The sequence below is a fragment of the Ziziphus jujuba genome, chromosome 2, assembly GCF_031755915.1.
Source record: "Ziziphus jujuba cultivar Dongzao chromosome 2, ASM3175591v1".
Taxonomy (NCBI): Eukaryota; Viridiplantae; Streptophyta; class Magnoliopsida; order Rosales; family Rhamnaceae; genus Ziziphus; species Ziziphus jujuba.
The window spans coordinates 22,110,704-22,122,963 of record NC_083380.1 but is presented as its reverse complement, the minus strand read 5'-3'; the positions used below and the strand labels follow the sequence as shown (position 1 = coordinate 22,122,963).

Below are 12,260 nucleotides of genomic sequence, written 5' to 3'. Positions count from 1 at the left end.
ATCAAGGTAAACATCCCACCATTCATGGGTAAAAGTGATCCGAAAGCATATTTAGAATGGAAAGAGAGAATGGAGATGATCTTTGATTGTCATAATTATTCGGAGGCTAAGAAGGTGAAATTGGCAGCAATGGAGTTTGGCCATTATGCACTCCAATGGTGGACCAATGAGCAAAATACCCGAAGGAGAGTTGGTGATGACTTGATCACTACATGGTGCCAAATGAAGGGAGCCATGAGGAAGCGGTTCGTACTATCACATTATCATAGGCTGCTGCATCAAAGGCTTCAATCCCTATCTCAAGGAAGTAGGTCCGTGGAGGATTATTATAAGGAGATGGAAATGCTTATGATAAGATTAAACATGAATAAGGATAGAGAAGCAACCATGGCAAGATTCCTTGGATAAGATTAAACATGAATAAGGATAGAGAAGCAACCATGGCAAGATTCCTTGGTGGTTTGAATCGTGAAATAGCCAACCAACTAGAATTGCAACAATATGTGGAATTGGAGGAGATGTTACATGTGGCTATTAAATTGGAGCATCAATTCAAGAGGAGGGGTGTAGGCTCACGGTTTGGGGGAGTTTCCAATATCGGAAGATCAATTCTAAGTGGCTGGAGAAGCAATCCTACCTGTGAAAGCAAGCTAAAGCTGAAGGTGGGAGAAGAAAGCATCAGTCGACCAAAAAGGGAGCCTAAAGCTGAATCTGTCCAAGCACATAAAAATGAGGTAAAATCTGATCCTAAACCTTCAAGATTAAGAGAAATTATTTGTTTTAAGTGCCAGAGATAAGGACACATCGCTAGCCAATGCCCGAATAGAACGATCATGGTGTTAAAAGGCAATGGTGAGCTAGAATCTGAAAGTGAAGAAAGTGAGTGTGAAACCGAGCAAGAGGAGGAGGAAGAGCTTGAAGGTGAGGCCGAAACTTTGAATGCTTCCCATGTTGAATTAAGCTTGGTTTCTAGCAAAGTGCTGGCTGCATACGAAGATGAGGATGAAATACAAAGAAAGAACATCTTTCACACCCGATGTGAGATCCAAGGTAAAATTTGTAGCATGATTATTGATAGTGGAAGTTGTACTAATGTAATTAGTAGCATGGTAGATGATAAATTAGGCTTAACAACTATTAAACATCTAGAACCATATAGATTACAATGACTTAATGATAATGGTGAGATGAAAGTTAATAAAAAAGCCAAAGTAAAATTCAGCATTGATAAATATTTGGATGTGGTTTTGTGTAATGTTTTGCCTATGCATGTGGGACATATTTTACTTGGTAGGCCTTGGCAATTTGATAGAGATGCTATTCATTACGGTAGAGAGAATAGTATTATTTTTAGATTTAAAGGTAAAAAGGTCAAGCTGGAGGCATTAACTATTAAAGAAGTGTACAAAGATCAAATTCAAATACAACAAAGGAGGATGGCTGAACAACTCAAGGAAAGGACTAATATGGCCCCCACGACAACAACACCCATCCAAGGAGTCCAAGCCATGAAAGACCAACCAGGTAAGTGTTCTAAAACCCAACTTGAGTGGAAAAACCAAGAGAAGGCCGAAATTGGAGTTAAAAAAAATGAGAAACCGGAGAGATATAGCAAGAAACCTGTGAGTGAGGAAAAGTGTGTTATGGCCGAGAGAGAGAGAGGGAAAGAAAGGAAAGAAAGAAAGAATAAAAATATTTATTTGAGTTTTGGAGATGTAAATAAAGCTATCTTGAGTAAGAAACCATTGCTGGTCATGAATTTTAAATATACTTATTTAAAGATGTTTTTAATGCATAGAACTTTATCTGCATTGTTGAAAGCTTTACTTAGTGGAAATTTGAAAAACTGGGATAGATTATTTGCTAATATTAAAAAGTTTGATGAACTTGTATTTTTAGTATTTGTTATGATAGTGTTTGACCCAGGAGATTGGTTTTGGTTTCAACTAAAGAAGGAGAGGATTCCCGAACAAAGAAAGTCCAAGCTTATGCCGCGAGGAGATGGATATTTTCAAGTTTTGGAAAGGATCAATGAAAACGCCTACAAGCTTGATTTACCGGGTTAGTATAATATGAGTGCTACATTTAATGTTATTGATTTGTCTCCTTTTGCTGCAGGTGATGACTCTGATTTGAGGGCAAATCCTTTTCAAGAGGAGGGGAATGATGCGAATCCGCCGGAACATTCTCAACCGACAACCCGTTTGGGTGCCGACCCGATACGGATGAAGACCGGGCCGATCACTAGGGCTCAAGCTAAGAAGTTTAAGGACAATCTTGTTGTCTTTATCCAGGAGGAATTCATATTCAAGAGGGTTTGTCCATACCTAGAGATCTAATACCTATCTTAAGCATATAAGTGATGGAAGCAAGTACGGACCCGAGTAGCAGTTTTGGTGCAATTATGGAGGCCAGGAAGCATGAAATGGTTCTAATATTTCATGGATTCAATACATATATCTAAGAGGACATGGAATCAAGTTAAAGCAGCTTCAAAGTCATCCAAAAAGGGGTTGTAGGGACAGTTAGTAAATTTGGCCTGTTTTCGCTGTATTTTATGTTGGCTTTACTGTTTTGTACTGAGTTGGCTTTTTCTCTTTCCTCCAAGCAAGGGAAATGTGTGGGACTCCATAATAAGCTTATTTGGCATCCTAAAAAGCATATAGAAGCTGATTTGCAGCTCAAAGAGGTTAAAAATTGGTCAAAGTCAAGTTAGTCAAAAAGCTAGTATTTTAGTTTCCTAATTTGATTCTACTTTTTGTTTTAGGAAATTACTATTAATTTTTTGTTTTTATTTATTTATTTTCTGGAGAAATAACTTTAGGAAAGTTATTATTATATTATTTTCATTGTAAATTAATTAATTACTAATTCAAAATAAAGGAATTAATTAATCTAAATTAGATGAGGAAAGGAGTGAGAATTTCGGCCACCATAGGAAACCACTTTGTATTGTCAGTTTTCCCTTTGTTTTTTAGGGTTTATTTCGTGACTTTGTAGCCTATTTAAAGGCTTACTTTTCAATAAGAATTAAGCTTGAAGTTTACACAGAAAATTATTTGTGAGATTGAATTCTTTGTGTTCTTTTGAACATCTAAAACACCATTAGTGATAAGTGTTTTAGTTTGACTTATCAACAGGCCTTTCATCACCTATTGTGGCGTCTTTATTATATATCAAGGTTTCTAATCATAGGTTAGTTAGGGCTCAAGGTGACCATTAGAACTTGAACATAATTAGATTCGGACTAATATAATACGGGTTTAGGAGCAGGTCGTCCTAGGTTCGTATCAGTTGTATCCTGGGAAATGCTCGTCACAAAATTCTTGCACCAGTGGGGGAAAACATCTTAAGAATACTGTAGTACCATACAAGTATCGGTCAGTTTTACAGAAAGTAGAGCAATTACAAAGAGCTACAGATTCTAATATGTTTAATTATTTTATGTAATTTTATTTATTTTGTATTAATTTTTTTTTCACATGTATTTACATATATATATATATATATCCATTACATTTTTTTTAACAGAAAACAATCCCTCCTCTCTCATTTCCCGTATAATCCCATTTGTTTTTATTTAGTAGAGAAGTAATGAGGAAGGTAAATAAATAAAAAAATTACAATAAAATTCATAGAAAAGAAGTAAATGCGAAGGCCGTAAAGAAGTCAAAAATAAAAGAAAAATATATTGAACCAAAAATGGCAAAAATAAAAGCAGAGCATTTTTTAATTTTTCAGTCCCCGTGCCCCGTTTGGTTACGTAGAAGGTGGTCACATGGTGTCATGTGCTGGGGCCTTTCCCTTTGCCATTGTCTTTTTTCCCTCCCCAAGAACCAGACACATGCTGGTTTATTCTGAAAATTTCACATTTGAAAGCCTTAAAAATCTTCACTCTCTCTCTTAACACTGTTCTTCTCAGATCACCGTCACTCCCCCCTGTTATTCCCGATTCTTTATTGTTGGTTTCCTTTTTCGATTGAGCTATTATAGACAGTTTGATTCTTGCCCCTCAATTCAATTCTTGTAGATTCGGGGTGCGCAGCTGAAAAAAAACAAAAGCAAAAGGAAGAGAGGGGGAGAGAGAGAGAGAGAGAGAGGAGGGAGGGTGATATTCATTCAAAGTTGTTGTTTGATTGTATAGAGCATAGCTTCAGTTTCATATCATATTATTAATATTATTACTATTATTATTTGGGGTTTCTTTTTTATTTTTTATTTTTTTTTATTTTTTTTTTTTGGGTATAGGTTCTAATAGAAAATAAACATTTATGTCTAACCCAAGTGAGACAAATAAGGATGATATTGTGCGAAGAGGCTTTGTCTGGTAGTTTCTTGGTCGAATCTGGGATATGGGTCGGTGTGAATTCTTGATTTGGTGGTGAATTGTGGAAGGAATTGGTGAAAGATGCGTCGGCGGGCTGCCGAGTACCGGCGGCCGGTTCGAAGGAGGTTTCCGTACTGGATCTGGGTTCTTCTTGGATTGTTCTCTATTGCTGGCTTCTTCTTGTTTGTACTCCACCATAACCAGAATGAAGATCGGATTGAACAGCCAACACGGGTAAGGATACGTACAACACTTTTGCTGCTTTATCGTGTTTCTCGAGTCAATATGTCTTTTAAAAAGGATAAAATCTTTGAATTGACTACACGTTTCTGAAATATTATGAAAATTTATGAATTGGATGTTTCTTATATTGTTTAAATTTTTTTTTTTTCCGATTTTGATTTTGAAACTTTTGCAATTTGATGTTTTACTCTGTGCAGTAGGCTTTGTTATTTTAATCTCATAAGAACTCAAAGTATATGGAATTCTGTTGAATTAGATGTTTTGAATAACTATTTAAATTGGAAATTCTAAATATATTTCTAGTTGGTTGAGATTAACTAACTGATTGTTTTTGTAAACATGGTCATTTGGATGGGCTTCATATGATTGAACCTTACCCTGTTAGTTTTTCCAAAGACAAAAAGGCAGCCAATAATGATAATTGAAAACATCGTAAAATAGCGTAGGATACCTCTACGAGTCTAAAGTCCTTAGCTTCAGATATTGTACGAACTTGATCTTATAGTAGTTTCTTTTCCTACCTGTTGTGGTTCTTAATGCACAAATTTTGCATTTGCATTTTTGTACATATGCCGTCTAAGTTGTACACAAGATTTCTGTAATAAATTTTAGGTTTGAGTTTCCTCTTTTCTACATTGCTCTGTTTCAAAAACTTCATGCATTTATTTTTAATAAAAGGAAAAAATAAAAAAAATGTGTTCCTACGATTCTAGTTTGTAACTCTGTGCAAATATATCCCGTCATGAGGAGAAAATGAACAATCAGATGCCAGTTTCTTGAGCATGATTCCAAAACATAACTTTTTACTATGTCCTCTATAACCTATAAAGGTGCTTTGTTCTCCTGAACTGTTTTGTCCTCTTATTTCTTTACGTGTTCATCATTTTGACTGAGGAAAATGAAAATTTGAATGTCTTCCTTATTATCCTAAAATATTAGTTGTTACTTTTTCCATTATCATGTATAAAGGTTCAATTATTCTCCTGAAAACTGTTTTATCCTTTCATTTCTGTTTTGGCAAGGTCCTACTTCTGTCATAATTATGTCATCTGTTATGTTGCCACATTCATTAAACTTATTATCCTGGGATCTACTAATTAATTATGTGACTATCAATCCTCCATGTCTATGGTGGTATAGGTTTTGAATTAATGGCGTCTTTATCTTGCAATGTAATTGAACTTGTCCTATAAAATCTCTGCTTCCTTTCTGCAAGCTCAGCTAGAGGTCTGTTTTTAGGAAATTTCATGTTAGACGCTCCTAATTGTTAGAGGTCTACATGTGAAGCTTGTGCAGGTGTTCTTCTTTTTGCACACGTGGCTATTCCCCTCATGCCAGGGCGTTATGTTCTTCCCCTCTACCAAACTTAAGTAGTGTTTTAGATGACTAATTGTGAATTATTGATTTTTGATAATCTTTTGTCAATTTGTATAATAGCATCAACACCATAGAGCTACATGAAGTGGTGTACAAATGACAATAATTACTGTTACTTATTGTGCATTTCTGAATAGTAGCCATCTTGAGGAAGCTTCATTTCTAGAGATATGGATGCATATTCATATGGTTTCCTTATGTGTATATATGTATGTATTGTATGTATTGTATGTATATATTCTTAATTAAATTGATATAATGATCCTCAGGTAGGTTAATTAGTGCGAAAGTGAAGCTCTTTGTTTTGAATTTTGTGTTTGGGGTTCTTTAGTAATGGGCTTATATTTGAAGTAAAAAACTTATGTTTAGTCTTAAGGAAATGAAGCTATCTTCCTTTCTTGTGGCACAATAATGATATTGATGGAATATTTGTTTTGAACGAGGGGGGAAGGAAAAAATGAAAAATCAATTAGGGTGGGAAAAATAAAATAAAAAAGAAAACTACATTTATCTTTTAAAAATGACTTCCAGGTCAGTAAGTCACTACTTTTGACTGCTGTTCACCAGCATTGTATCTTTGTCTTAGCATCATTGCCAAACTACTATAACCACTGCCACCACCACAGATTTAGACCTTTCTCTAATGCGAATGACCTTCCATTTATCTGTAACCATCCTTGATATGGATCCTCACAAATGTTCACTACTGCTTCTTTAATCAGTAACTATGTCTGATTATAGCCAAGTGTAATTGTATGACAACATGTTGAGTATCTGTTTTTACGTTGACTTGTAATAAAGGAGGTATTTTCAATTTCTGGAGTAAAATAATATTTATCATTGTCAGTTTTCTTTGTTTATGTGGAACTTCGCTATTTGTCTTCCATTTAAGAGGAGCCAAAAAGAATAAAAATGTGTTTTGTAGATGATACAAATAAAAACTTTGTTATTGCTGATTTAATATACCATTAACTCCTTTCAGATGAGAAATGTAAGAGAGTTTAGGGTTCCGCCTTGACTTTGGCTACTCATTTTCATAGTTTTCTGGATGGTTAGGTTTTCTTATCTCCATTCTAATTTGTATTACACTATAGAAATAGTATATTTTTGTACATTATACTTTAGAAATAATATATTTTATGCGAGGAAATTGTCTTATGTGACTATTAAATTTGTACTGTTAAATTGATATGTTGTGTTCCTGTGCCAGGAGAGAAACACAGGAATCGAACGGATTGCACACGAAGATTTAAATTTTACTCAAGAAATACTGAGTGCTACCTCATTTTCCCGGCAGTTGGCCGAGCAAGTTACACTTGCTAAAGCATATGTCATTATCGCCAAAGAGCACAACAATCTTCATCTTGCTTGGGAGCTTAGCACCAAGATCAGAAGTTGTCAGCTTTTGCTTTCAAAAGCTGCTATGAGGGGTGAGTCCATCACATTTGAGGAAGCAGAGCCAATAATTAAAAGTCTATCATCTCTGATATTCAGGGCACAAGATGCTCATTATGACATTGCAACCACAATAATGACAATGAAATCTCATATTCAAGCCCTTGAAGAGCGTGCAAATGCAGCCACTGTTCAAAGTACAGTGTTCGGGCAACTAGCAGCTGAAGCATTACCCAAAAGCCTTCATTGCCTAAATGTGAAGCTCACAGCTGATTGGCTTAGTAAACTACGTCTACAAGAACTTGCAGATGAGAAGAGAAACTCCCAGCGAGTTATGGATAATAATCTCTATCATTTTTGCATCTTTTCGGATAATGTGTTGGCTACCTCAGTGGTTGTCAACTCTACGGTCTCCAATGCTGACCATCCAAAACAACTAGTATTCCACATTGTCACAAACAGAATCAACTATGCTGCGATGCAGGCATGGTTCCTTCTTAATGACTTCAAAGGGTCCACTATAGAGGTGCAGAACATTGAGGAATTTTCATGGTTGAATGCTTCTTTTGCTCCCATTGTAAAACAACTACAAGATGAAGATTTGCAGGCCTCTTATTTTGGGGGATACCAAGATTTGAAAATGGAGCCAAAATTTCGAAACCCCAAGTATCTGTCTCTGCTGAATCACCTCCGGTTTTATATACCACAGATCTATCCACAGCTGGAAAAAGTAGTTTTTCTTGATGATGATGTCGTTGTCCAAAAGGATCTGACCCCACTTTTTTCATTGGATTTGCATGGAAATGTGAATGGAGCAGTAGAAACTTGTCTTGAAGCATTTCATCGTTATTACAAATATCTCAATTTCTCAAACTCAATCATCAGTTCAAAATTTGATCCGCAGGCATGTGGATGGGCATTTGGTATGAATGTGTTTGATTTAATTGCATGGAGGAAAGCAAATGTAACTGCCCAGTATCATTACTGGCAGGAGCAAAATGCTGAGGGGACACTTTGGAAGCTGGGAACACTTCCTCCTGGACTTCTAACATTTTATGGGCTGACAGAGCCGCTTGATCGGAGATGGCATGTATTAGGATTGGGTTATGATTTGAATATTGACAATCGATTGATTGAAAGTGCTGCAGTTATTCACTTTAATGGGAATATGAAGCCATGGCTGAAATTGGCAATTGGCAGGTATAAACCTTTGTGGGAAAGGTATGTAAATCAAAGCCATCCTTATCTCCAAGATTGTGTTGCAACTTAGAATATGCTACTTCTTGATTACCGGTTATTTATGCGATCTTCACTCCTTTTAAAAGCCAATCTGTGATCGCATAATCATAGAGTCCGAAGTAGAAAGTTTTGACTTTGTTAGGAAGTTATCTTTTTACTTTTTTCTTTCTCCATTATAGCAATTTTAAGAGAAAACACATTTGTTCTTATACATTAGAAAGTTTGAATGTACTAGGCAAAGAGTTGTGGGAGATTCATTTTTGTTTTCATTTTCCCCTCCTGCAAGTTGTAGAATTATTTGTTCTCGAGTAATTATTCTTGTAATAATCTACCAGCTTGTCTAAACTGAACCTCCTTTTTATTATTTGTTTATTTATTTTCTCTCTGTCTCTCTCTAGATCTGTGTATTCTTAAACAGCCAACCGAAAATCTGGTTGTTATGGTGAGATAAATTTCAGAATGTTTTAATTTTTTTTTAGATTACATTTCTGGATCCATCTTCAATATTCTTAACTGGTTTTTGACAGTTCATGAGAGGTTTCTTTCATCATGTTTGAGTTTATTCTAAGCTGCACAAGTGTGGTTAGAATGGAGAAAACCATGGAAATTTTTATTTCATAACAATTTGGACAAATAAAGAAGAAAACACTTTAAATTACAGCTTTCAACATGGAAATGCATTTCAATACCAAAAAATAGATGGAAATGCGTTTTCCTGTTGAATGAAAACCGGACAATTTAAATTGGATACAGGGTCCAGACAGGAGTTGGGTCAAATTACAATTATTCTTTATTTTGTGTACCAACTTACTTTTGATAATAAATAACTTTTCTTGTTGAAGATTTATAATGGTAAATCTTTCTTTTGTTTAAACTTTAAGCTAACTTTGAACTTGACATATGGAATTACCATCTTACTTTTCATCATTCTGTATTTCTTATAAGATGATAATTACAACTGTGTATTGAATTTTTTTGTGAAGCACATGACTCTTAAAGATTTTGCTAGATTGTGTTACAATTTTAGACAATGGTTTTGCCAATACCAGCTAAGTTTTTGCATTAGATTATTGATCCATTGTTATTTCCATTTTGTTCACATCCAGAGATATCCAAATGAGATTTGATACATACAACAAAACAACCACGAGTTTTTATAGTTACTACACCTTGTTGGGTAAGGTGTCATTGGGTAAAGCCTTGGTTATTTTTGGTTTATCATGCTCGTGTGTAATTTATTTCAAATGTCAGTTAATCTCAGTTAGCATTTATTAGGTAAGGTGTCATTTGGTAAAGCCTTGGTTATTTTTGGTTCTATTTAATTGTGTGTAATTTATTTCAAATGTTAGTTAATCTCAGTTAGCATTTATTAGGTACATTAAATATAATAAACTGAAAGAGACCAATTTACCCAAATAAAATAAAGAAAAAGAAAAGAAAAGACCTAAAACAAAAAATAAAAAAAACTCAGGTACGTACCTAATTGCACCAAACTGAGCTAGCTCTCATTTCATGGTGTTATTAAAATTTTAAAGGAATGGTTGAACTTGTGGAGAAACCATTTTTCCATGGTTTTCCTATACGCCTGGATTCAAACCTTCGGGCCAATTCGAGTTAAACAAGACATTCAAATCTGTATCAATTTGAAGATGAAAACACATCATTCTCAAGAAAACCTCACATGATCCGACTTTCTTATGGCTGTATACACCTTATACACAAGGAACAAGGAACTAATATATATGTGTGTGGTTTTATATTAATCTATATTGATTATCTTATGAGGTCCTTTTGGCTGTATCTATTAACTAACATAATAAATAATACAACCATATCAAGATTATCAGAATCAAATCATATAATTAAGATCACTGTCAGTGAAACATTAATCCTTGGGTTCTGCAATGTCAAAGCTAGCTTTCAATTCAACTTTATTTGCAAGCATACTTGAAAAACATTTCTTTCTTGAGTCATCAACAACCTCTAAGCTAGGTTTGGCAAAATCTCACACGAACCCATATGATAATTTACGGGTTTGGATTGACGATATTGTGTCGGGTTCATATCAGTGTCATCCAATAAGGCCCAATAAATTAACGGATTTAAATGGGTGAAACATGATAAACCGATTAGACCCATTAAAAATGGGGTATTTTGGTAATTACATAAGTTTTATAATATTAAAATTACTTAATTTATCGTTAAACATGTATTAATTTGTTCTTTTTTAGTTTAATTTTTAAAAAATCTAAAAATAAACAAGAATTTTTGTAATTTTTTTAAAAAATTATTATTTTATTATTTCAAAACTAAGTAAAATTTCAAATTTCAAATTTGTATTTATTATTAATGGGTTAACGGGTTAGATGATGGGTTATACGATAATTTATCGAATGGGTTCGGGTTGATACGAACCTAGGACGACCTGCTCCCAAACCCATATTATATTAGCCCGGATCTAATTATGTTCAAGTTTTAATGGTCACCTTGATCCCTAACCAACCTGTGATTAAAAACCTTGGTATATAATGAAGACACCACAATAGGTGATGGAAGTCCTATTGATAAGTCAAACTAAAACTCTTACTCTCTAATAGTGTTTTAGGTGTTCAAAAAAACAAAAAAAAATTCAATCTCACAAAATAAATTTTGAATATTATTAATGGTGTGTTCTTCCTAAAAAACAAGCCCTTTTATAAGCTAAGAGAAAACAAAATAAAATCTTAAAACAAAAAGGAAAAACCGGACATGCATTGAAGAATCCTAATATGGCCGAAAGTTTCCTCCTTTCCTAATCTAATTTGGATTAATTAATTTCTTTCTTTATTTTGAATTAGGAATTAATTAATTTACAATGAAAATAATAGAATAATAACTTTCCTAAACTTATTTGTCCAGCAAATAAAAAAAAAAAGTAATGGTAATTTCCTAAAACAAAAAGTAGAATCAAATTAAGAAACTAAAATACTAGCTTTTTAACTAAGTTGACTTTGACCAATTTGAGTTCCAAATCAGCTTCTATATGCTTTGTAGGATGCCAAATAGAATTATTATGGAGTCCCACATGTTGTCCTTGCTTGGAGGAAAGAGAAAAATCCAACTCAGCAAAATACAGTAAAGCCAGCAAGCAATACAGCAATTTTTGGCCAAACTTTGAAGCTGTCCATACAAGTTGGTTTTATTTCTGCCTTGACTTGTTTCCAGAACCTTTTAGTGATATTTATTGAATCCATAAAGAGTTGGAACCATTTCTTGCTGCTCAAACTCCATAAATGCACCAAAACCGCTACTTGGGTCTATATCCGCTTCCACCACTTGTATATCCAAAACAGGTCTTGGATCTTCGAGTATGGACAAGTGCTCTCGAGAATGAATTACCCCCTGGATAAAGGCAGCAAAGTTGTCCCTAAACCTCTTAGCTTGAGCCCTAGTGATTGGCCTAGTATTCATCCGTATTGGGTTAGCAACCTAGCGGGTTGTCGGTTGATACGAACCTAGGACGACCTACTCCTAAACCTGTATTATATTAGCCTGGATCTAATTATGTTCAAGTTCTAATGGTCACCTTGACCTCTAACCAACCTGTGATTAGAAAACCTTAGTATATAATGAAGACGTCACAATAGGTGATGGAAGGCCTATTGATAAGTCAAACTAAAATACTCATTCACTAATGGTG

At 34.5% G+C, this 12,260-nt stretch overlaps 1 protein-coding gene across 1 annotated transcript; it reads left to right on the top strand.

Annotated features, from left to right (window-relative positions):
* Positions 1-3,721: 3,721 nt before the first annotated feature.
* LOC107419051 (hexosyltransferase GAUT11) lies at positions 3,722-8,962 on the top strand. The gene is made up of 2 exons (XM_016027773.4): positions 3,722-4,561; positions 7,158-8,962. The coding sequence occupies exons 1-2, from the start codon at positions 4,409-4,411 to the stop codon at positions 8,610-8,612; spliced, it is 1,608 nt and encodes a 535-aa protein (XP_015883259.2). The 5' UTR covers positions 3,722-4,408; the 3' UTR covers positions 8,613-8,962.
* The last annotated feature ends 3,298 nt before the right edge of the window (positions 8,963-12,260 follow it).

Bases quoted from the DNA above. Each gene is read 5' to 3' on its own strand.
- LOC107419051 (XM_016027773.4), top strand. From the start codon at position 4,409: ATGCGTCGGCGGGCTGCCGAGTACCGGCGGCCGGTTCGAAGGAGGTTT. The intron at 4,562-7,157 runs GTAAGGATACGT...TTCCTGTGCCAG, and splicing joins GGATTGAACAGCCAACACGG to GAGAGAAACACAGGAATCGA.